Source organism: Sipha flava, unplaced genomic scaffold (assembly GCF_003268045.1).
Source record: "Sipha flava isolate LNK unplaced genomic scaffold, YSA_version1 102_pilon_pilon, whole genome shotgun sequence".
In the NCBI taxonomy this organism is placed as follows: Eukaryota; Metazoa; Arthropoda; class Insecta; order Hemiptera; family Aphididae; genus Sipha; species Sipha flava.
This window is the reverse complement of record NW_020271716.1, coordinates 377,603-404,541: the sequence shown is the minus strand read 5'-3', so window position 1 is coordinate 404,541 and position 26,939 is coordinate 377,603. Positions and strand designations below refer to the sequence as shown.

Sequence of the window (26,939 nt, the reverse complement as noted above, 5' to 3'; positions counted from 1 at the left end):
GTGGGTATCTTTCAGTGTGAGATATTAAGGTACTTATATTTTATATTATGCTTGTCGTAATTTGTGCAGTAATATTTAAAAAAAAACCTGTTAATATTGTCTCTTAATACTAGAAAATTCAATAGGTACGTCGAATCCATAGCTAACTTAGCATTACTTCAATAATATATAGTACGAAATTATCCGAATATTGCTGTAAAAATAAACTAGTAACACACACTTAAATTATTTATATATTTTTTCACTCTGTCACTAGGACGTCATTCCCATAAGAAAAGTTACACCACAAGTTTTCCACCCTACAACAGAACCAAAGGTTAGCACTATGAAAATTCCCGATCGAAATGCAGTTATAAGCACAAAGTATCTTCTTTTATTGTATTTTCTTTATACTCAATGCACATTATAATATTTATTACTAACAATTTCTCTATCATTCTCTTAAAACATTATCTTAACAATGAAAATCCCTTTTTAAATGATTATTGATAATTTTATAAATATTTTTCTTTATTATCGCCTTTTACGTCTTTTAATTTATTTATTTTTCATTTGTATATTAATTATTACTATATTGCATGTGCACGTTGTATATAAATAAAAACAAGAACTCACACCATACACTAACTCACTTCTAACAATCTAATCGTCTGTTAGGTTTTCAGTTTTAACTGTTATTATAACTGAGTAGTTATGCAGATTTTGTGGTTTGCATGTTTTGTTTACCTTAAATTAATTTTAACGTTGTTAAGTTATGAAAATCAATATATATATATCTCGCTCAAACCTGATAGCTAAATCATCATATAATTTATTTTTTGAAAATCCTTTAAAAAGAGTTTATCTTTTATCACATTTTTATTATTATTTTATCACATTTATCTGAGCGCTTAAATGTTGACTAAACTGTTTACACTCAGATTTGTTCCGAATGTTAATAATTGTATCACTGATTTTAGTTAAGTTATCAGTATGATTTCATAAATTTGGCATTAATTAATAAATTGATCAAAACTTGTAACTAATAACTTTTCTGAAAATGTTAACTAAGCATTTTGTAACCAATGATTTTTTTTTTTATTTCTTCACTAGTTTCCCATTCGACATTCTGTGCACCACTATTCATCATATCATCTCCTTAAATAATTTTCAGTCGTGTATACCTCTCTCCTTACTTCTTTTGATGTTGAACCTTGTTTATTTCCATTTTTCCTTTATTGATACTATTATAACTCCTTGGTGCATTTACCTTTACTTATTATTATCTTTTCCCCACTTAAACACAATTCACATCCATTATTATATTCGTGACTTCCATTTACTTTTTTCTATTCAAAATATTATTCTAATCAATTTCTCTATTTCTATGCATACCAAGTAATAATTACTATCATTGTATTTCTCAACTCGATTTTCCTCTTTCTCATCTAACTTAATTTATATCACTTGGCAGTTTATCGTGTTGAACTATATTTACTCATAGGCTTTTTATAGATTACGATTAAACATAAGACTATATATAAGACCATTTATCGTTAATAGACCATTACTATGATATAATATTATAAGTTATAATTTTAACATAATTTATAACATTATTAAATTTTTTTAATACCAAAAACACTTAATTGTTAAAATCATCGTTGGATATATGTAATAGAGAACACAATATTTATTTTATTAATATTCTCTGTAGAGGAAAGCGAATGCTCTAATTTTAATTTTATAGTTATTTATATTACGAACAAAAAAGTTAAAAATATTAATTACCATTCGGGTTATTATATTTTTATTAAAACAGTCTGTTGTCATATTAATATTAATAATAATCATAATAATTATATGTACAATGCACGTGAATGATAAATTCTAATAAATAGCCACGTGCATATAATCTGGTATAAACACGTTTAAATTTACATCGATTGAATTTATGCTTAGATGAGCACAAATCTTGTAAGGAAATATATCACGAAAACTAATTTCAATGAAAAATAAATTTTCCAATTAACACAAATGTCAAACGAAAACTCAGTGACTGTACAGGAAATAAACTTTTATGGTTGTATTACTTTATCATTACGTAAATGTGTAATGTACTTGTGTTTATATTATTATATTATGTTTACGTATTGTTGTTGCAGCCTTTCTGTCACTAGCTTGACAGTTTCAATGAACAATGTAGATTTTACATTTGTTTTAATAGCTATACTTATTGTCTGTAATTAAGAAATCCGGATATTTTTAACTAACATAATTTTCAGTTTAGTGTTCAAATAATGTTTTGAATAATAGACACGTCATTTATAACCTCATATGTATACTCATACATTATAAACGTGTGTTATAAATGTGTTTTTCTTTAAAAAAATAAATATATTCACATGTACATGTGTATATATCAAGAGTCGAAATTCAAATAATATTCAATATTCAAAGCAGAATATTTATTTATGAAATTAGTTTATTGTCTCATTATAATATTAAACAACTTTATAATATATGCTTTAGGCCCTCTGCACACGAGGCGATTGTAATGCGACACGATTTATGCGATATATGCGATACGAACGATTTCCTATCAAAGTTAATGGGGATCCACTAACAATGCAATTTAATAACGACGCGAGCGACAGACGTTCGCCCGACCGATAGTGCTTGGCAGTTGCATCGCACGAATCGTGCGCAATTACATTTTTATTTTCGTCATATAATATTTATTTATATATAATTTAAACTATGGAGGTATTCAATATTAAGTTTGTTGGTGAAATTGAAATTTCTTCTTCACTCACGCATTCTTTCATTTTGGTATTCTTCTGATAAATAGCAAGAGACATATGTCTACAATTTATTTGTAGAATTCCTTTGACATTCTGTAAAATGCTACAAATTTAACGTCGGTTTCCTAAAGTTCTTTAGCTGAAACAAAACGTCGACAGTGGTTATTTCTTTGAATATAAGGATAAATTTAAAATTTCCTTCTATGATCTTTTCTTGCTTTTTTCTACCAACCAACTTTTTGTACAAATAGTACGTAAAAATTGCTTCGTCGTTAGATGAATTCGACATTATTAAAAAAGGTAACCAAAGAACCAAGCAAACGTCAGTAAACGACTGATAATAACCGAATAATACATAAAGAACGATAATAATAATCGCACAACAATCGCAACGTGTGCGCCTCCATAACCGCACAGATTGCTTGTATCACATATATCGCATAAATCGCGCAAGGATCTTATAGTTTTTTTTGTATTACCATCATATTTTTATCTGACTTATTTATTGCGGTGAAAATATAAGTTTGTAGTCATGAATATAAGATGATGTTAATATAGTTATTTTTTATTTGTTATTTATCCAATAAGAGTGGCTATTTTCATTAAAATTATCACGCTAATTTATTTACGTAAATATCTAATACTCGTTTCCAATTACAAGTATGCAAACTTATAGTCAGAAAATCTATGCCTATACTTTTATTAATTGATATTAAGTTATGAACTATAGTTAACATAACTTCCTATCCCAAATTTTCTGTTATAAATATTATCATAATTTTCAATTCCTAAATAAAACTATTGTTCTGTCCTAATTAGTGTTATATCACTTTTTTGGTTTTGGAACTAAGATTACATGCGATTTTCTTTAATGCTTTACATAAAAATATTTTTTTAAAGCTACACCAGACATTTATATTGATCAATTTTTTTGTTTGCAAATTTCATTTTTAATCTATTAGTTTAATATTTGTTATTAGTATAGTAGACTATTAGTACAATATTATTTTAAATTTTGAATAAATTAATTTTTTTAATTGTATTTTGATGTTTCGGATCCGTTGTATGTTCCATCTTCCAAAGAATGATCATTGTTTTCTGATTGTTACATATATTAAATCCAAAATATTATAATATAATTGAAAATGTGAATGTACCTGCATTATAATTTAAATACCTACAATTTATATTTTCTGTATATAGTAATTAAGTCAATCAAATTAATTTTGATGTTTTAAACCATAAGTGATTAACTTTTCTGTAATATTTTTAATATTGAATGCAATATTGTTATATACTTATTACTTATATAAATAATGATGTAAGTGTTAACTACTATTATAATTTTCCATAACTGCATGTTTACCTTTCTTACCTTTAGTTTCTCTTTATCTACTACTCAATTTTTTTATAATTTAAAACGTTTTAAAAAATGTATTGGATGGGGAAATATTATGCTTAAAGACCCATGATTCTATAAAAAAATATCTGAAAATAGTTGAAATTATATGTATAGGTGTACCGACTGTAGAACGTAATATTGAGAGGTTTAGCGATGAGAGCTCTAAAAAGGCCGATTCAGATTCTTATTTGGATACATGGACTGATAGTGATCCTACTCCTATGAATTCTTCTCCTCCAAAAATAAGCAATAATGATGATAAAAAGGTATACTATATATCTTATATATTATATTATTATTCAATAAATATTAATGCAAATATTGAACATATTATAGGAAATTCCTAGCATGGTGGAAAAAGAAAAAGAAAAAAAATCTAGAATTTTTACTAGGGACCGTACTTCGTCATCAAACAAGTACAAAAAATCTCAAATGCCAAAACCAGTGAATGATAATGAACGTACAAATACAGGTTCAGGTAGTGGAAATTTGGGAGAAAATGTTGGCTCCATGGCTGAGGTATGTCAGAGCACATAATATTTTCCATTAAATTTATTTTAATTTATAACAAATAACGACAGTGTTACATTTTAGAATTATTAATTAACAGAAATATTTAGAACATACAGTTTATGTTTACATTTAAATATATACTTTTTTAAATTTCTATGAAATTTTAGTATATATAAACATTGGAAATTAATATGTCTGTTTGACTTTATTTAATATTTTTTGCAAAATCAATACTTATTATAAAATTACTAAATAACAACATGATATTTAAATGAATACAGACAGAATAAAAAATGTGTATAGAATAAACTGAATTACTTAGTTATTTTATTAATTAAAATAAAAAGGTTAAAATTAAATCAATACATTTTTTATGATTTTTATTTATAGACCAAAAGTTAATTAAAAGTGTTTTGATAAATATAACAACAATTTTATATTCTTTCTACTGATCAATAATATATAGACTGAATCGCTAAAAATAATAAACTTCCATTTAATTAAATAAATAAAAATTTGTTCTTATTTAATGTTATTATAAATAGTACAGTTATTATATAACACTAGTCAGACTAATTTTTTTTTATGTTTTGCTTTTAGCCTAGAAAAGTATTGATGGAGCAACTATCTAAAGTTTTGCCACCAGAAGATAAAATGCCTGAAGTATTATGTTTAATACATTATGCAGATCCATTGGGTGTTCAGCTTGGATCCAAATTGCAGAACTATAATTTCAAAGTCATCACACCAGCTAGTCTTGCTGATGTACGTGCTACATTTGTGTGCATTGTTAACAAGATACAAAAATAGTAAGTTAACCTGATAATAATAAAATGAGTATTTATTACTATATGAAACTTAATATTGTGATTTTTTTTTTTTTTTTTTTTTTTGTAGCTGTAATTCTAACCCTAAACCTCCAAGTCAAATTAAAATATTGCTTGCTGGTTCTGATAGCTTTGTGAATTATGTACTACGACAATATGTTGAACAGTTATCCTTCAAGCCACCTGACTGGATGAACTATATAAAATTTTATATCATACCATTGGGTAATAGACTTCAATAATATTCAACATTTCTCAACTGTTTTACTAGTATAAATATGATTTATGTACAGGAATAAACACACTCTCAAGATATTTAGGTACTGTCGACAGTTATTATGGAACTACTTTTCTTTTTAAAGAAGATTATTGGAAGGAACAACTAGAATGTGGTGATGGAACTGATATAATAGGCAAAATTCAAAACTATTTAATGGAGGCCTCTAATACAATTCAATTGCAAATAGCTGAAGCAATGCTCTCTTATAAAGAAAAAAGGTACATAAATTAAAATTAAAATTAAATCCAATCTATGACTAAAGAATAAATTTTACAGTTCGGACGATGAAGCTTTACAAACATTCATACCATTTGTCAATGTAAGTATATTTAAATTTTTTATAATTAGTATCAATTTAAAATATTACAGAAAAAATTCAATAATTTTCATTGAGTTTTATTATTAAAGTACATTCTAAAAAAAATATTAATAACTGATTATAATTTTTTTTTTTTTTTGTTTCTGATGAATATATTTTATTTGAATTTGTGTGGTTAATTTTAAATAATTCAAGTTATTCTTGGTGTATGATTTTTTATAAAATGTTAATTTAATATAAGTATTCTATTGTATAGGATGTAAGAATTTGTTCTGGTGAAACAGCATCAGGTTCAAATGACACTGATGATCAGTCTTCCATCATTATTGATCGCAAATCCATCATGGATAAAACAACACCACCCAATTCACCTAATATTGGTATGCAGTATTTACCATTACCCACCAAACAAGCTAATTGGTAAATAATAATATAATTATATAACCTCATACTAAATATTATGGTTTTAAAAACAATTTTTTTAATAGGGAGTTATGTGAGCCATTAGAATTACAACTTGATTATTGGTTGGTGCCTAACGCTAACAAAGAATTAACTACGAGAGGAAATGAACCTAGCAATAAGCGTATGGATACCAAGTTCACATTAAAGACTGGTTTTAAAAGTTTACACATCTCAAGACTGTTTTTGACTAATGAAGAGCCACTAACATTTTTTACTGTTAGCTACATTAAAGAAAAAAAACAAAAAAATTAGTTTTTTATTTCGTCTAGTTAAGTTTTCAATTACTATTGATATTATTTTCCTTTTTATATTTATTATAGTTGTTAAAAAAAAACATCAAAAATATTTATGTTTAAGAATTATCTTTAATCTCGCCTTTTTAGCACATACATTTAATTACCTACACATTTCTCCTAATTATTATTTATTCTATTATAGTTATGCGACTAGGAAAAAAGAAAGAAAAAGAAAAGGACTTGGATCCCAAAAACCAAGTTATTGATAGTGTATTAAGATTAATCTGTTCTCCAAAAACTCAACATTATCCACTCACTAGTAATATATCACTTTTAATACAATTTTTATTTTGAATCTATATTTATATTTTAAATTTTCCGTTTATTATTCAGTTACTATTGATGGGTATGAATGGAGTGGTGTCAAATTTTTTCAACTGTCGTCCCAGTGGCAAACTCACATCAAACATTTTCCAGTAGCTGTGTACTCACTAGATTATCAACCAACAAGTCTACCGCATTTAAATCATGGACTTTAAATATATTTAACTTGAAATACTGGTAATTATATTGCTAGTAGTATATATTGATAAGCATTATATATTTATTTACCAGACAAATCTTGGTGTTTTAAATACTTGAGTTAGATTTTCTATCAAGTTTATTATTTATGCATTTTATAAATGTTATAGTCACTATTACTTATATTGTAATGATAGAATATGAGCAAAACAAAAATGTGTATAATTAAATGTATTCCAATTTATTAATTGTTCGTAATATTTTCATAATTTTATATAATTTACAGTACCTATTATAAAATAAATTAAGTTTAATTTTATAAGGTAAAGAATAATGTATAAAACTTTATTTTTGCATGTAATTAACTCTTAACTTAGAAATTCAATCATAAAAAAAACTCAAAAACTTGACTAAATACTCAATAGTCATAATGTCATAATATTATGGTATCATCTAATCTACTTGCTAGTCATATATAGTCACATATCCTGTAACATATATTTAGTTATAAATTGAAGTATATATGATGAAACATCTATAACTTGAAAACTCTATAACCACTATACTTCAACAATTCTGAATTTCCATAATTCTAGATCCTTATGTACTAAGCTTTATTGATGGTAATTAAGTAGTTATTTAGTTTCATAAATTGATAAAACGCTTATCATTAATGGTAGTAAGTAGAACCTAAAATCCTAAGGTATTCTTTAAAAAAATTCTGTTAAATAACTATGCCATATGAATATTAAAATTAAAAATTATAATTTTGTTTAAACATATGCAACTGGCTGAGATTAACAACCAAATAATTACTGCAACTTAAATGTTTACATATTAATACAATTACTAAAAATATATAAACAATATATTACGTACTTCAGGCTATAACTATAATGGATTTCTATGATTTATTATTATGTCAAAATATATTATTTATAATATATAAATAACATCCAGGCGTGTATACAAAAAATATTTTGGGAGAGTTTAGGTTGTACATTTTCATACTTAAATAATTTATATAACATTTTAATCATTTTCCTGAATTTCGGGGAGAGGGATTTAACCCTTAAAAACCCCTTTGTATACGCGCCTGATAACAACATTTTTTTGTATGTTAATGTTATACTTGTTTTCTATGAAATGTATTTCAAGTTAACTTTTTATCCGATATTTAAAAAAAAAATTCTAAATTTATTTAAATTTAGAATTTAATTGTTTTATATCTTTATTATTTTACATTATAATTAATTTTAATGAACATTTTAATTATTTGTTTCAGTTATCTAATATGCGTTAAAAAAAAAAAACCCAATATTATTATTTTAAGTCCTGCCGTCAAATATATTTTTGTTAAGAACAGTTAACTCCCCTGTTTTTATAAATTACTTTATATGTTGTGAATATATAAAGTAACTATCAACCCTGATAATTATTGTGAACCTTATATCTATTATGTTTATTATCGTAACCAAAGACTACACATTTTATTATTATTGTACCTAATTATTATTACTACATGTGTGAAATTTTATTTATTTGTGATTTTATAATTTTAACTATAAAGACTTTTTTTTATGAAAACGATTTTTATAACATAATATTACTATTAAAATCATTTGTAACATTTGTAATAACACACAATTCAATTCAATATTATGATTGAAATAACAATATCAATAGACTTAAGGAACATTACTATAGTTATTATTCTTATTATATCGCTGTAGCTATTATCATTATTATCATATTATTATTATATTTATTAGTGTCTAATTATAAATGATTAGAGACGTCAATACATCACAATAATCAATCCCAGTTCGACCAATGGTTGCTCATCACTTTCAAACTTTCAAATACTATGCATCAACATCATTGCTCATCGGAGTATTATAGATTAAATGGATTGTATTGTAATGAGTAGTATTCGAATCTCATGTGAACAAAACTGCCCCATTTTATTAGCGAGGCTTTATTTACTTTCTTTATCTTCTTAACTCGTAAACAAAATATAGTACCATTAAAGGATTAAAATCAAACTACTAATTATATGTTAACAATTTATATGTATAAGAAAAAATAAAAATTTGTGTGATACCATTTAATGAAATTCTACTATAATTACTAATGTACCGTGTTTATTATTCTGTGTATACCTAAATTAATAATTAAGAGTTCAATTTTACGGTACGTTACCTTTGTAGTGGTTTTACTCAATTTTTTGAGATCTCAAGACTAAAATGTTTTATGAGGGCACAGCGCTTGGAGTAGAATTTCCTACACACAAAGAAATTTTATTCTCACTTCAGTGTTAGCATCAACATCTGTTATTTGATGTTTAATGTTAATCTAATAAAACCTATGTACAATTATCTGTAAATCAGCAATTTATTTGGTGATGTTATATATTATAATAATTGGTGTGTGTTGAGTTTTTTCATTTTATAAATGGAAAATTACTAAATAAAAATTAATTTATTATTAAAACCGATTTTTAAAAGATATAATTCAATAAAGTAATTAACTAGCTCAAATAATTTTGATTATGATTTACAAAGATACGAATATAATTGTTATTTGTAATGTTTTGATACCTTTACATTAAATAATATGATAATTGTTTTTTTGTATCCATTTAACTTTGATGTGTTATAAGACATTAAGTCGATGTTATAAAAAACAAATTTAACTTCTCCTAAAACTTTAAAAACAATACTTATTCAAGCTTTTATGCCAAATATGAAAACAATATTTGTTTATCAAATAGTATCTTATTATATTAAAAATTTCAACGTAATGGAATGAGATGTCCCGTTCATAAATTTTATCAAATTTATCGTAAAATTAATCTTGACATATTTATCAAATAAATCTAATTTTATTAATAAAGGTAGTCGAATTAAATTAAAGTTTTTAAATGAAAAATATTTTATGAGTTTTCCAGAAACAACAGTGACAGTCAGTTTTTATATGTTTCAATCGCAAACATCAAAAGGTACAGTTGTCAATTATAAATCAAAAAATTTTATTATCATTGGTCAAGCATGAATTATTGCAATCTTATAAAATTATGATTTTTGTTTCAATCAAACTGTCATTAACACATATTTTAACAAAACTAATAAAGGCTATTTATTTGTTTAATCTCTATTCTCTATTACTGCCAGTTGTTTTTATTTTATTTGATAATTAAACAGACTCAGTGATAATTAGAGTCCGGATTTGTATGCATTTCGATGGGAGTAAGAAATGTGGACGATTTGTGTAACAGATAATGCATAAAAAAAAGTTATTTTGTTTTAGTTTAGTTAGTTATATTTTAGTTTATTAAGCCAATTATTTTATTTCGATTTCATCGTAGAAATTATTAGTTCATTACGTATTTTCGGGAAATGTTATTTTCCGTATGTTATATTTTTAGACAGTTTCTGTTAAAATTATATCTCATTTATCGCAACACGGTCATCGACAACAATGCTGACTGGTTTTATTATTAGACTTATATTTTTTAAACACGCCGCATCGTGTTTTCGCGTTGCCGTTGTCGGCGGGCATAATCGCCAGTCAATCATTATGCCCATATAACATTTCGTGACCCGCGTTCCATAAATTTATAAATTAAAGTTTACATTTCATTACAATCTATAAATTTTAAAATGCCGAAAAGTCGAAGCACTATTCTAACTTTAATAAAAAATATTTATTGCTCTTTATAATAAAACAGACCAAACCATTTTTAGTTACCGCGGACGGCTGTGTAGTGTTTTGTATGACAAAAAAATTGTGTGCTCAAAAAAAGTTCAGTTACAACAACACGTTGATACCGCTTTACATAATAGTGCTCAAAAAACAATTATTTGTATTGGATGCAAAACCGAAATCTGGTAACGTTTTTAATGAAGATCTTTGTGTAGCTTTGCTAGTATATAATATACCTTGGAATAAACTTCAAATTCCCGAATTCAAGAATTTTTTAGAGAAGTATACAGGTAAGCATATTCCTGACGATAGTATATTAAGGAAAAATTATCTTGGTCCATGTTATGATAATGTTATTATTGCAATCAGAGAAGTCATTGGCAACTCAGATATTTGGATTGCTGTTGAAACAACTGATACAAACGGCAGCTACATAATAAATTTAAAAGTTGGCGTCTTAAAACATGATACACCCAGTCAACCCTATCTTTTAGCATGTAAATAACTGCCTAAAACCAATCACTCTACAGTATCTCGATTCATGAATGACAACTTGAAAATATTATGGCCTGCAGGTGAAAACGATGAAAACCTACGGTTGTTTTTACCAGATGCAGCACCATATATGGTCAAAACAGGAGACTCATTAAAGGTCTTTTACCTAAATATCGTTCACGTAACATGTGTAGTGCGTATGTTAAACAGAGTGGCAGAAAAAGTTAAAGAATTGTTCCCTAATGTAAACAAATTGATTATCAATGTAAAAAAAATCTTTTTAAAATCACCTTCTCGTATTTAAATTTATAAAGAAACGCTACCCAGTTTGCCATTGCCACCTGAACCAGTTTTTACAAGATGGGGTACATGGATAGAAACAGTTATATTTTTTGAAAATAACTATGATGGTATTAAAACTGTAATAGAAAAACTATACAATGATTTGTCAGCAAGTGTAGAGAGTTGTTAGAAAATGTTCAATTTTCCTATGGTAAAAAATGATTTTAGCATTTATAAAAATTAACTTTTCTGGACTCATTTGGGCAATTACAAATTTAGAAGATCCTAAATTGACTTTAGTGCAATCATTAGAGATAATGAAAAATATCATTTCAAAACTATCATATATACAAGGTGACAAAGGTTCTATTATAAAAACTAAAATATCACAATTGCATCAAAAAAAATAAAGGGTTTCAAGTATTGGAACAAATTGGACTAATTATATCAGGTAACAATGAAATACAACTTCCAGAAAACTTAAACCCTTGCTCTATGGCCAACATGAAATATGCACCATTGACATCAGTCGATGTGGAAATATCATTTAATCTTTATAAACATATACTAAGTGATAGAAGGACAGATATGCAGTGGTGTTATGGAGGATATACGCGGGTATACGACGTATACCCGTGAACCATTATGCTGATTTAGCGTACACTTTATAAAAGTAACACGTATACGCTCGTATACCTACTTCATAAATGGAAAAAAATCCATAGGACATTCGATTATTTTTAGAAAATTTGTTATTGGTAGGTTAATAATAACATTGATAATTGATTAATATTTATAGCTATCGATTATCGTCCAACTATATTCATTAGGTATCAAATTATAATATCTACAAGCAGCTGTTGACGTTTCTACACAAAAGTATACTAAATAATGTGGCCATTGATTAAATAAACATAGACAGCCCAAGCAATAATAAATATTGGAAACGCCTAAAATGTCTCAAATGAAGCCAGAATTGTAGTTGTAATGGATTTCTGATAACAGAATGTACTGGCGTTCCATATAAACATTTGTAATCTCCAATTTATTGTTATCCGTGATCAATGTTGATACATTACTGATAATTTATCAATGATAAACTATAATCAATTTTAACCGTTGTCATTTATTCCTTTTTATTATGTATATGTTCTGTTAAAGTTAATTGTATATATTTTTTATGCTTTGTAGTTACCTATTTGACTATTACATGATTATGCTTTTATTTTACAATTACATTTATATTTTTTGCCTTTAAAATCGGGCGGTTATTGAATTTTCCATAGAAGCTTTAAATACTTAGATAAATCAAGAAATAATATGGGATAAAATGAATACACATTTTTTTTTATATATTGAAGTTTATATTTATGAACATAAGATCCAGAAGACTTGAATACTCGCGAGCGAAGTTAAAACGTCTTTTTGAGTGATAAAATCTGATAAGTTTTGATCCTAATGAATACACAATAGTCAATGTCATAAATCCTTAAATACGCGTATACCCTCTAGTTTTTTTTGCCAAAACACCACTGCAAATATGATACCTGAGCACGTGGAAAAATATATCATTGTCAACTATTTTTATAAAAATTAAAAATCATACACTGTATCATCAAAATATTTTTTATTAATAACAAAATTATGTTTTTAATGATTTAAATTGTTTTTTTTTATAAAATGTCTTTATTTTGTATTTTTTTTTTTTTTTTTCATAAATATGTACCAAAGAAATGGTATAAGAGGACTTAATACATTTTTATTTTTGTTATTCTTAATTAAAGTATTTGTTTTATTTGTTGAATAAATTTTTAAATATTTACTGTTCTTTAATAAATATTTAAACATGATGTCTATAATTAAAAAGTTAAGTTTTTCTAATTTTGTTGAATTATTATTAGTGGAAGAAATTTAAAAAAATATATTAAAATGCATATATTTTGGGTAAGAGCATGTTTTTGCATATTATTAAAAAAATAAGAGCATATCAAGTGCATATTTTGAATATTTTTGATGCATAAATGCATAATATTTTGGGCTTTTTGAGTGCATACAAATTCGGACTCTAGTGATAATATTTACAAATATATACATAAAACAATGATGATGAAGAAAAAAAACATACTGTTTTATATTATTTATTACGGTTTACTATTTTCTATGACAATGTTATAAAAAAATGCATATCAACTTTAACTGTACAATTAATGATTATACAATATTGTTGAGCATTTTAGTAGTATAATAGATAATTAACAACAAATTCAGACATACAAATACATTAAATTATATACAAGTATGTTAAATTTTTCTATTTATAAATTTTTATTTTGCATATACTTTAATATAATGTCTCTTTTCATTTGTGTGAAATGGTTATCATAAACTTTAATAGTGGATTCATCGAAATATGTATTAAACTTTTTCCAATTCTTTCTTCTAGTAGGATCTTTCTTACAATTTTCTGGAGTCATTTTGATCATTAAACCTATAAAAACAATAAAATATTACAATTTAAACATTATAATAATTATTGTTAAATAAAAAAACATTTACTACTATGCTATGTTAACTACTTGAATATCAATTAAAACAAATACAAGAAAGTTCCTACAAATTATTTTATAAAAATATTTCAAAAATATGATGTAACCTGTATATATTAATTAAATTTATTCATACACTAATCATTGGACTGACTGCAATTAATTTAGCTTAAAATTATAAATTTTACATGGTTGACAATAACAAATTGAGTATTTACTAAAATAAATAATATTTATTTTATTTTAATATTTTTAAATCATATTATGATTTAAAAATATTAAAATAATTTAGTGAATAGCATGTGGTAGACATTTATCAAATAAAAACTTAAATAATTGTATTAAACTTGACTCGATTAATTGAATAAAATATATATTTATATGCACAATTGAAAGCATGACATAAATGCAGCTTATAATGAACTTATAGACTTATAACTAGATTATTAATTATGACACTCCATGTGTTAGAATATGATTTTTTTATTTTGTTACTGATATTGTACAATTGAATAATTAGAGATATAATATAGTGTTTTATCCCTGAATAATCAACTATTACAATTTATTGAAACATACTGACATGTAAGTATTAATTGAAATCTTATGTTTTATTCGGTTAGTGTAAGTTAGACCTTACCTGCTTTATGGGCCATTGACACTAATTTGGATACTATTTTCTGCTGTGTCGGACAAAGACCGGTGACTCGTCGAGGCATCATACACCCATCAGGTCGAACAAATTGACTCAGAATCAATACGTCCTATAACAGAAATGTTCAAGAATAAATACAAACAAACAATGATTCAATGCAATCGCGCGTTATGTTACCGTATGTTTTATGTTCAAATCGAGACTGCACAACGGGCAGCATTTACTCTTGTTCTCGATGAGGTAATCTTTTCTAGGCGATGGTACATAGGATCCTTGGATGATCAACTTATTTCCGAGTTTGTTGGCTTGGACTGAAAGGCAAAGAAAACAGGTAAACACCTAGAGCACATCAAAGCTAACAAAACACCACGGCACTCACTCTCCTTCAGAAGCGTTGCCGCAGTAGTGTGCAGACCGCTGTTGGGCGTCAACAGTTTGGCGGACAATCTGCTCGCGGCTAACATGGTGCCCGTCAACGGTATTTTAAACATTTTCAATTTGTTTGTTAAATCCGTTGTCTCGCGTGCACAACGGGCCGACCGGCTAAACAGTAGGGTAACGCCGTGCAATTTTCCGCAGAAATTTTAATTTTTTTTCGTCGAACGATAACAACTCGATGGTGATACGGTAAATGCGTTCGTTCAAAACCGATACTACGTTCCAACCGCGTTGCGTTATCAGTGGAGGCGTTTTCGTGTTTAATCGAGTGGTTGATAACACGTATTCTCGGCGCAGATTCCCATCCGCGCTCGTACGTCGTGGGGAATTAGAATCCAACGATCAGAAATGCCGAATGACGAGTAACCGCTGAATGACTAGTGAAACGACACAAACGTTTCTTCGAACGTTCGTTCGCTCACGCGCGCACTCGACACCGGACAGTGGTAACTTTATCGAACGACTCGACGTTTGATAATGGAGTACCGTACGCCAAAAGTTATTCGGATCGCCGATACGGTTTTGATCTCCGTGCCATAGGCACAATAGGGTTTTTAGCACACCCGGTTTTTTTTCAGATCTATATATAATCTATAATAATTACAGTAAAATAACATGTAATTTTATTTTCAGCAATTTCAGCACTCCCAATATTTGGGCGCTAGTTGCGCCCGTGCTCGGTGCACTTCTAAACGAACGCGTACAACGGACAGTGTCCGTTGCATTTTATCAACATCGCTTTACCCCGCCGTTACAAACGATGATTGTTTCGGTGTTCCGCAGTGGCGGGTTTAACGGGGAAGAAATGGACATTTGTCGCCTGATAATATTCTTACCCGAAAAATGTCCCCCGGACCCAGTCCTCATTTATTTCAATTTCAAATATAATTGGTCATTACTGTTTCCGAAGTTTTAGATTGTAATACGTCAAATAATATACCACGATAAGTAATTACAATACCGTATAATGATACGAAATGCTCACACGACTTACATTGCCCATTTACTCCGTACTGCGAAAATATACACACCGGCATCATCATTAACAATTTTTATTTATATTGTTTCGTGGGTATTTAACACGCGTTATCGCCGTGCCGTACCGCTGCGTTGACTAGCGTAATGACACGTCTATTTTTATTCCAGCAAAAATTCTTAGTATTTAATTTTGTTTAATCGTAAAGTTTACGACGTTAACATTCTGGTATTCAATTAAGAACATCCGTCGGACACAGGAGTAGATTGATTAAAATCATAAGGTAAGAATATAATATTTAATATTATTGACTGTACAAACGTTTATCGAATTTTGACTTTCAATATTTAAGTTACTATACCCTACAATAATAAAATCAACCGGTTATATGTTTGAAACTTAACCGCGTGTTTCGAACGCTGCGATTAATCGCAATAATTAAAACGCATAATTAAAACGTATTGTAATAGTTGTATGGGTTTATTCACGCACTCGCTCATGAGACGCGTTTGTTCAATTTTTAACGTTCTTAAACTACAAAACAAATATTTTTCCAATGCATTTCTTTTTTTTATAACTCGCGGCCGATTCGAATACCGCGCGATCGCAACGCGATTTATTTACCTCCATTCATAATTCGTGCCTTCAACTTTGTATGAATTACAAATTGTATTAATTTATATTCAAAAAACATAATTTCGTATAATCGTTTGTAATTGTACGTTCATGTTCCTCATGCAGAAATTATGTCCAGATTATATGAATAAAATTATTTTACGCGGAAGCAATTGTACTGCGTATTATTAATAATTATTAGTATCGCAATATAGTCCCCCGATGCGAAATGGTCGAAAAATGTGTTGGTCGTACACTGTTGTTTCGTAGTGGATTTTTCGCCCATACGTAACTCGTTTCTCACGACTTGAATCCCTTTACACGCCTGCCCGTTTGGACCGCTGAAAAAACCCGTCTAGACCCGGCATCGGCCGAATACGGACGAAAAAAAAAACAAAATATTTTGTTTTTATCCGACATCGACCGTGAAAGACCGAATTTCTCGGATGTAATGTGACCGGGTACAATTGAATTTTATACTTTAATTTGTTTCGTGCGTATTCGGCCTTGTTCGGCTGAACGTTATTTCGGCCGATGCCGGGTCTAGTCTGACCGTATACGTATAACGTATAACGTTATGTCCTAATTCCGTGCATTGCGAGCATTGCGTGCACGCAGTTAAAACAAACTGCTGCAAAGTACGGACATGTCCTTATTGATCGTATGACGCGTGCGGTACGTTTCATCGCACCGCACAAAATAGAACCTGCTCTATTTTTCAACGCAACGTTCTGCGGGCAAGACTTAATATTGTTATGTAAATTGAAATAAATATTCTCGTATTTACATAAAATTTGTATTTTTTGCGTTTAAAAAATGGATCTTATTTCTGAAGTACAAAGAAGAGCGGTGCTTTGGAATAAATGGGATCCAAAATTTAAAGATCGCGTAGTGATAACATTCATGTCCAATTGCCCCTCTTTTATGTAATCAAATGTACTTGTTACCATTCGCATGTAAAAATGAAATAAATTATCATCAGCGCGTAATTGTGCATACAAATGATGAAATTCGCCAAATTAAAACCTATCTTTATAAATTTGGTGTACCGCATTTTGTTTGAGCTTTTTTTTTTTTTAAATAATCAACTAAAACACTAAACTTTCGGATAATAACATTTTACGTTGTACAATGGTTAACGGCATGTTGACGACTGACATTTCACGACCTATCGCACGTATAAAACGGACGTAAATTTTGCCATCGATACGTTGTATATCATTATACATGTATACCAAACAACATAATAATGATTTGTAATTATAACTAATTTACCCTGCCACATTATAAGCTCATATATTATATATTTATATTCTTCTTTGGGTGCTTTTCGATTCTGAATGTTGGCAACCATTTTAGCAATTCTCTCTCTTTGGTTTATCGTTGCTTACAGATATAAATTAAATAACATTATATACAAGGCCGTCTTAGGGTATGCAGGGGCTCATGAAGCTTAGCTGACCTTCTAGTAGACAAAAAAAAAAAAAATGAAATAATGGGATAAGAAATAAGATACTTAATGTCATTTCACACATTAAGCATTAATAAGCATTTAACTCTTATTCACCTAAGTTTTTTTATAAGTTGTCGTATTAATACGTTACAGCATAAATTTAAAGTTATAATTTCTATTATTCAGGGCCCTCAGCAAGATGGGGGCCTTGGGCACTTACTCACTTGCCTATATAGTAAACGGAACTGATCAAATGTATCCTACCTTCACAATTTCCCCCCTACAAAAGTGGCTGAACCCATCAACAGCGTTTATATGTGAATTTATATTTAAAATTTTAATACTTAAATAACAATCTTTTCCATTAATTAGTAAATATTAAATATTAATCTTGAAAACTTAATTTAGGTATGATTACTGATAAAGTGATAACTGTGATAATTAATGAATGATTACAAATAAGCTAAAAATATGTTATTTTCAAATTTAATAAATTTTGTTACACTAATGACTAGAGCCCGAATTTATATGCATTTATAAAGTATCAAATATGATGAAAATATGCAAAGAAAAAGTGGCTAAATATAAAATTATATGCATTATGTTACACTTTATAAAATATGAATTTTAATTTTTAAAACCACACTTTTATACCAAATAAAATTCTAATTATTTTATCAAAAACAAAAGAAATTATAATATCCACTGATTTATGTTTCAAATAATTTAAATCAATCTAAAACTTTTTGGAAACCATAAAACGAAAATAGAAATAAAAAAAATACAAATCTTTTAAAATAATATTTTGAAACTTAATACCTATCATCTTAATTTGTGAATTCTCTATTCGAGGAGATTACAAAATTTACTGTAAATTAAATAGATAATTTATTAAAAACCCATTAAATATGCATATTATATGCATTTATGAACAAATATGCAAAATATGCAGTATAAAATTTGATGTTTAAATTCGGTGTGATATGAATCGTGGACATTTCAAACCTCCATAGACGTGCATACACTTAATAAAAACATGCAAATGCATATAAATCCGAGCTCTACTAATGACAATACCACGTATCTAAATTTCACCAATTGTATAGGAGAATGAAAAACTGAATAAATATTAACAAATATTATACCGCTCATATTTTTATCAAGTTTAAATTTAAGTTATGATTAATCAACATTATTTTTAATAAAATTCTTTAAATTTGGTTGCTGTTAAAATGTAGTATGGTTACTTGGTATTTATTAAAGTTGTTATGAGATACGTGTTTTTGAGCAGTGTTTTAACATTGTTGCAATTTATAAAAATACTAAATAATATATCTAATTTGGAAGGGAAGTAATTTATTTTAGGTTATTGTACAGAAAGTAAATTTTTTGCGTAAGGAAATAACAAATATTTTGATACCAAAAACTCATTTTATGTAAAATGATACGTGGTATTGTCATTAGTGTAACGATTTGATTTGATTCATTAAGATTTAGGATCACACCGTGACTTGGTTAAGATATGATTTGACTTATCAATTGTGAGTTGATGAATTGACTTAATGAATTGATTCATTTAATGAAATGATTTACTAAAGTGAGTCATAATTCCCATCTCTAATTTATATTATGAATTATGATAACATTATAGTGATTGATGGCGATCAAACGCATTAATCAACTTGTTAAAATGCAATGCCCAAAAGAGGTGTTCCTAAATTCCAATCAATTAGTTAGATTAGGTGATGAACTTAAGAATACATGGATTTACTACACGTACGGCTTCAAATGTAATAGGAACAGGGATGGAAACGATATATCGATACGACCTTATTGATATAATAGAGTCTTTCGATATTTTAATAAAATAAATCGTCGGGAAACAAAGAGATGTTATAGATTAATAGTAATAGTTATGTTTAGTGTTAACATTTTGCATATTTGCACCACACAATCCACGTTCCTCATTGATTACATCGAAAGTGGATAGAAGTATATAGTCAGGGTTCGAATTGGCAAAATTAAAAAAGGGGGACTGTGTTTACTTAAAAAAAAAATAGCGTCCCCAAAACTTGTTAAGTGTTATAATTATAACGTAATAATAGTAGATGGACGCTTAAATTTCTGAAATTTGGGATACTCTGTGTCTCTGTGTCTCCCCTCAAGTGTAGATTTATATATAGTATATTGTATACGACTGTAGCGGTTACGGGTATCTATAGAATATATATATCTACTATAAAACTATTATTAGAATGCCGATTGGATGATAAAGTGATAAAAGAATTTTGATTATTATCATTATCCATTTTTTTTTTTTTTTTTTTTGTAGATCCTTGTACCCTGTACCCTTTGTATGATAATTCCGATATAAATCGATGTAAAGATATAAAATAGCGGTAGATATATCGTGGTATCGATATTAGTTATGCGCAGTGATGGAACTAGGAATTTTTACGCCCGGGGAAAATTACGCCCAATCATAGACCAATAATCAAATACTCTTCTCGAGAATTGTTTTCTAATAATTAATATACAATCATACTTGTTTTAACATAAGAACAGTATCTAACAAAGTTAAAAATATCAAATTAGTTGTTAATAATTACAAAAATTATACCCCATACGGCCCTTTACGCCCGGGGATAAATCCTTATCTTCCACCCCCTAGTTCCAACCCTGGTTATGCGATGTATCGATGGTTAACGATTTTTTGCCATCCCTAAATAGGAATGGTAGAAACGGTAGTTTTCGACGAGCGTCTTATTGCAGCTTGCCAAATTGGCTGCTGCGCGCTTAGCTCCTATTATCATACCATTATCACTGCGCGAACTATTGTTGTGACAACAGGTTTGTTATAACCATTGGTTGTGATTTTTGATATTTAAACAATTGGCTCCTTTACCTATTTTTTTAACTTGTGTTTTAGTACGTTTGACCTTCTTCGTTCATAATTGATATAATTTCTGTTAAATTTTTTTTTTTTTTTTTTTGCAAAATTTCATTCTTATATTTCTTATATTAATTTTAAAAATTAATTTCTGTTTAGTTTATAATTGTTTGATTTTTGTGAACTTTATGGTGATTATAAATTGTAAACGGTATCCATTAAAATTTTTTGTTCTGTTATATTTGTATCGTAAAATCATTTTTTTTTTTTTTGAATTGTCTTCTAATCTTATAAACTCACATGTACAAGCATGTATGGATGTAAATTCTACATTTTTTGCATTTCAAACATGCCGAATGTGTACATGTTTCATCAGTTTTTATAATATGGTGCTTTTGTAAAAGATTAGATAATAATTTTTTAATTATAGGTATAATTCAAATTCACGCGCGCATAATCAGATTATATTAGAAAATAACATTTGATAATGGTGTGATGAGAGGGTCTGCGCGCGCAGTGTGCCAAGCTGCAACGAGACGCTCGTGATGTTTGGTCTTCATCAATTTTGGGAGATGTGCATCATCCCCATATTATACTCTCCCCCTCCATCAAAACAACCGAGTAGGTATTGACGCCATACTTGAGCGTCTCCATATTTGCCCACTCATCGTCGTTGCCGTTGTTTTTTCCGTCTACCCATCGACCGTCTATTGAACATTTCTTCTAGTACTTCACTATAACTTCACTTAAATTACTTCAAAACTTAATGTTCGAACTAAATGTAATGTTATTTTTACATTGGCTAATAACCTTTTAGCTTTTATCACCGTTTGAATTACACATTTTCTTTCAGCTGGATAAATAACAAATATATTGCGGATCGAAAGAAAACAATAACAATTTACAAGAATATCTTATAGTGAAAAAGTGGCTGTAAACTAGATAATAAGCAATCATATTCTACATTTACCAGGTAAAATATTATCATTTAATTAACTTACATTATTTAATAACTTAAATATTAACTAAGTACACCCTGAATCAGGTTCGTGTGCAAGAGGGGCCTATTTGCCCACTCGTTAGCGACGTCGTTGCCGTTGTTTTTTCGTCTATCCATTGACGTTTAATTAAAAATTTCTTCAAGTACTTCAGTATTTAACACTTTAATTACTTCAAATATTAAGGTTAGAATTTACTATTAAGTTATTTGTACATCGGCTAATAATTTTTTAGCTATTATCACCGTTTGAATTACACATTGTTTTTTAGCTGTATTATCAACGATTACGAACGGACAAGCTTTTATGACAAAATTCAAGTATAATTCGAATCGATTAAAGAAAAAAATAATAATTTACAAGAATATCTTGTAGTAAAAAAGTGGCTGCAAACTAGATAATAAGCAATTATATTCTACATTTATCAGTAAAATATTGTATAAAATATAAAACATTGTTTATTAACTATACAGTAGACCTTGAATCAGGTCCGTGCGCAAAGGGGGGGGAGGTTTGGGAATTTTAACCCCCACGTTGAGGATCTTTTTATACACGTTTTTTCTAAGAATACACCGAGTCCTCGTTCTATGAAAATTAAACTGACTTGAAAATTCATACAAAGTTGTCTATTTTTGTTTTAACTGTGCCAATATTCCTATTTAACACCTTTTTCTATCTAATTTGCGAGCACATTCAACCTATTATTGATTGTAGTAACCGAGGTCACTACGACATAGCTAAAACTACTTTGTAGTTTTTTTCTTAACCTATTTTCCTTGGACGTTGTCGAAAACAATTATCTATTACTATTAAATACTTTTATATTTGGAGACGGGTTATTAGCTAATAAGGGAAACGGGTATTTTAGATATTAAGAATATTTATATTATTTTTGTTATTAGCTAATCATTTAAACGGGAATAGTTGTTTTTAGTATAAGTTTTTGAAAGATTAATATTATTTTTTGTTTTTAAAGAACAACAGCCTTGAGTCTTTTCTTTGTTCTAAACTACTTTTACGCATTATGTGTATAAATAGGTACGTGATGCACAATGTAACCAAACTTATGAAGAGACCGATACTGTTAAACTTACAACGTTAACTTATCGGGCTACCATTACGTTGTGTTTCAGTAATATAATAAGATCACATTTATAATTTAAAAAGTGTTTTCTTTATTTTACTTCAAGCTCTTCTATCAACGAACGTGTAATTACTACAACAAAAAGTGATTCGTCGTAAAAACGTTTTGAGTCAGTCTTTAATCAAATCGGCTCACTACACGATTATTGTTGTAAATGCAGCCATCTATAGAACACATTTTCACAGACAAGTCAGCTATTCAAGCTGTTCAAACATTTATTAATTTTCGATCCTTATATTTCTGATCATGGATATCCAAACGAGTGTTTTTTTTATTGACTTTTAACTTAACATATATAATTTTGAACCCTCCCTTAGATGATTCTTGCGCATGGGTCTGCCTTAAATACATACAGTTAAAGATAGACATTTTTAATTTTAATTTCATAAGGTAAAAAGTTAAAAAAAAGTATTTAGTAAAAGTAACAATTATGGTCGGTTTCTTCTCAAACCTCGTCCCCTTATATTATTTTCATTTGTTTTAAATTCTGAGTGAAACTGAGAATATAATGGTTTTAGCATAGTGTATGTTATAGATCTGAGTAAACCGATGAGTATATTGGTATTATCTTGTATTTTTTCTGGTTTTGTGTGTATGATTTTGAATAGAAATTATTATTCCGATCATTACGAAAAAAAGAGTAAAAGATAAGAAATATTGTCTAGTTGGTACTTTAAGGGTTATTTTACTATTAACTTAACAGTATTTTATTTCAATTACTTAGTGTACAAATCATTGAGATTTTAATTATTTTATTCTGAAAGTATAGAATTGTTTAATTGTTTGATATTTACTGAACTACTTATTATACAAACAATTACTCTATTTGGAATTAACTAAACGTGAAATTTGATTAAAAAAAAAAATACCACAGAAATTAAATAAAACAATTGATTATAAATAATAATAAAGAAATTTACTAATAATATTTTTTCAGGTCCAAGAGTTTGATGGTGATGAACATGTCAAATTGAAAACGATTTATTTCACATCAACAGTTAAATTGATATGAATAGACACATGAATCTAACATCAAACATTCATTATTAACGTCACAAATGCAATAAGAAGTTGACAATAGACATATTTATATTTAAACTTTGAGAGTTACATGTAATTTTTATTATTAATCATTTTAAGGTAATATCTAAAAAAAAAAAATCTCAAAATCAGATTGATTTTTGGAATTATAATCGTTTTGTGCTAAATATACCCAAACATTACAACACAATAACAATAATAATTAATTTTCTGCAATGGAATCCATTTATGTAAATATGGATTTACCAATTTTAACACCTACTGATATTGAAGACAAATCAATTTCTGATGCATATTATCAACTATGCCAACGTAACATCACTACAGATAATGAGTTAAATCACCATAGTAAGCCTGACGAATCAGGACTTTTACGGTATGGTTGTCAATACTGTACAGAAGAAAGATTTAGTTCTCAACAACAATTGGATTTACATGAGCGCACACATGAACCATATATTCGTTATGAATGTCCTAAATGCAAAAAGCTGTTCAAAAAAGAAATAAAATTATTTAAACATTGGGAATCACACACCGATAGACGAAGATTCAGGTGCAATATATGTGAAAAAAATTGTTTATTATTTAGCACTTTAAGAAAACATCTGATAAAACGTCATGATCAGACTGATTTTTCAAATCGTATTCGTTATGAGCTAAGTCTACCACAGCATTACAAAAAAGTATTAGTGACTGATGATGCTGATAATTCGTCTGATTCATCTGATAAAAAGTGTAATTTTTTAAAAAAGTATGAAGAATTTATAGCCGCTACGCAGTATAGTTGTCAATACTGTACAGACCGCTTTACTCATCAAGATCAATTAGATATACATGAGCGCGGACATCAACGTTCAACCGCTATAGGTAATGAATTGGATCATTGTAGTAAGCCTGAAGAATCAAGAGCTTTACAGTACTGTTGTCCATTCTGTACAAAACGATTTAGTTCTCAAAAGCGATTTGATCTACATGAACGTACATATGAAAAATACATTCGTTATCAGTGTCCCAAATGCAATGATCTGTTCAACGAAGAATTAATCTTAATTAAACATCATGAATTACACGACATTAAAGAAGAATATATATGCGAAGTATGTGATGAAAGACTTCAATCAGTTAACATTTTAAACCATCATCTGCAAATGCGTCATAATCGAATTGATTTTATGAATTGTAGTCATCATGAACGAAATATAACATCTAGTTACAAAATAGTACTAGTCCCTAGTGATTCATCTGATTCAATAGAACCCATTATAAAGGACATGAGTTCACCCATTTCAAACCCCATTTCTGAGGATCCAAACAAACAAACTTCTGACGATTCACATAGTAAGCCTGGTGAATCAAAAACCCTACATTATTGTTGTCCATTATGTATAGAACAATTTAGTTCTCAAGAGCAATTTGATCTACATGAGCGCACACATGAACCATACATTCGTTATCAATGTTCCAAATGCAATAAGCTGTTCAAAAAAGAATCAAACTTCTCAAAACATTATACATCGCATATCGGTAAACTAAATTATGTGTGTATAATATGTAAAAAAAAATTCTTATATCTAAACAATTTAAAGTCCCATTTACATAAACATCATGTTTTAGTTAAACATTCGAAGTGAAGTCGATATACTCGTTTATCAAGTCAATTAAAATACTACAATAAAGTACTACCTACTAATGATTTATTTAAACATATGACTTATTCAATAAACTAATGTATTGTTATATTGTAACGCTCATCTAAAAAATATATAAGTTAATTGAAGAAAATAATTTTAAATGCATTGTACAAACTTAATGCTACTGTAAAATGTTTAAATAAGTATTTTAATGTACTTAATTATTGAATATTTTTAGCTTGAAGGAAAAATGTAAATTGTGCCATTGATTTTAAATATATGTATTAATTATCATTAATTAGGTTTATAAATATGTGTTTGATATTATATTATATAATCTTACATGTATGAATATATTATTTTTATTTTATGATTTTTTGAACCAAAAAAAAAATATATATTTATGTATATATTAATATCATACAAAACTATAGTTTATTTAAATTGAATATTGTTTTACTTGATTTATACTTGTGTATGGTAATTTGTATTTATATGTTAGCATTGTCAGGTTAATTGCTTTAAAAATTAGTAAGTAACTTTACTAGTTACTCATTATTTAAATGTAATGAGTTTACATTTTACGTTGCTTAAATAAGATAGTAAGAAAATTACTTTAATTTTTAATATAAAAGTAACTATGTTATTTTCAAGTTACAATTAAAAAAAAATTGTATAAATACATTTATCAGTATAATCTTTTATCTATATATTTATAAATAT

The 26,939-nt window shown here is 27.7% G+C and overlaps 3 protein-coding genes across 7 annotated transcripts in view; 2 read left to right on the top strand and 1 right to left on the bottom strand.

Annotated features, from left to right (window-relative positions):
* The window catches only part of LOC112681320 (phosphofurin acidic cluster sorting protein 1), a 31,550-nt gene extending 22,902 nt beyond the window's left edge, over positions 1-8,648 (top strand). The window contains exons 9-20 of one of the 2 annotated variants that reach the window (XM_025551588.1): positions 257-316; positions 4,300-4,451; positions 4,522-4,704; positions 5,299-5,507; positions 5,596-5,750; positions 5,819-6,023; positions 6,082-6,124; positions 6,381-6,544; positions 6,613-6,836; positions 7,028-7,144; positions 7,219-7,386; positions 8,633-8,648. In XM_025551588.1, the coding sequence (XP_025407373.1) occupies positions 257-316; positions 4,300-4,451; positions 4,522-4,704; positions 5,299-5,507; positions 5,596-5,750; positions 5,819-6,023; positions 6,082-6,124; positions 6,381-6,544; positions 6,613-6,836; positions 7,028-7,144; positions 7,219-7,364 (1,658 nt within the window). In that variant the 3' untranslated portion in view covers positions 7,365-7,386; positions 8,633-8,648. The remainder of the gene's footprint in view (positions 1-256; positions 317-4,299; positions 4,452-4,521; positions 4,705-5,298; positions 5,508-5,595; positions 5,751-5,818; positions 6,024-6,081; positions 6,125-6,380; positions 6,545-6,612; positions 6,837-7,027; positions 7,145-7,218; positions 7,387-8,632) is intronic. The other variant, XM_025551596.1, reaches the window with a different exon arrangement.
* A 5,483-nt stretch (positions 8,649-14,131) lies between these two features.
* On the bottom strand, positions 14,132-15,627 carry LOC112681477 (28S ribosomal protein S18a, mitochondrial-like). Its single transcript, XM_025551731.1, has 4 exons — positions 15,410-15,627; positions 15,208-15,341; positions 15,016-15,139; positions 14,132-14,317 (listed from the first exon to the last, which is right to left on the bottom strand). Exons 1-4 carry the CDS (start codon positions 15,519-15,521, stop codon positions 14,145-14,147), a joined length of 543 nt encoding a protein of 180 aa, XP_025407516.1. The 5' UTR covers positions 15,522-15,627; the 3' UTR covers positions 14,132-14,144.
* Positions 15,628-16,144: 517 nt separating this feature from the next.
* On the top strand, positions 16,145-26,277 carry LOC112681455 (zinc finger protein 182-like). Of its 4 annotated transcripts, none has more exons than XM_025551719.1 (3): positions 16,145-16,727; positions 22,256-22,586; positions 24,482-26,277. In XM_025551719.1, exon 3 carries the CDS (start codon positions 24,801-24,803, stop codon positions 26,214-26,216), a length of 1,416 nt encoding a protein of 471 aa, XP_025407504.1. In that variant the 5' UTR covers positions 16,145-16,727; positions 22,256-22,586; positions 24,482-24,800; the 3' UTR covers positions 26,217-26,277. The 4 variants fall into 4 exon arrangements, with proteins under 4 accessions (XP_025407504.1, XP_025407497.1, XP_025407509.1 ...); XM_025551712.1 differs by lacking the exon at positions 16,145-16,727 and having other exon boundaries at positions 21,636-22,375; positions 22,448-22,586; XM_025551724.1 differs by lacking the exon at positions 16,145-16,727 and having other exon boundaries at positions 21,636-22,586; positions 24,482-26,109; positions 26,200-26,273.
* Positions 26,278-26,939: the final 662 nt, after the last annotated feature.

Excerpts from the sequence above, each read along its gene's own strand:
- LOC112681477 (XM_025551731.1), bottom strand. The coding sequence starts at position 15,521 with ATGTTTAAAATACCGTTGACGGGCACCATGTTAGCCGCGAGCAGATTG. Across the intron at positions 15,140-15,207 it reads ATTTGAACATAAAACATACG|GACGTATTGATTCTGAGTCA; the intron begins GTAACATAACGC and ends TTTCTGTTATAG. Across the intron at positions 14,318-15,015 it reads GTCAATGGCCCATAAAGCAG|GTTTAATGATCAAAATGACT; the intron begins GTAAGGTCTAAC and ends TTGTTTTTATAG.
- LOC112681455 (XM_025551719.1), top strand. The coding sequence starts at position 24,801 with ATGGAATCCATTTATGTAAATATGGATTTACCAATTTTAACACCTACT.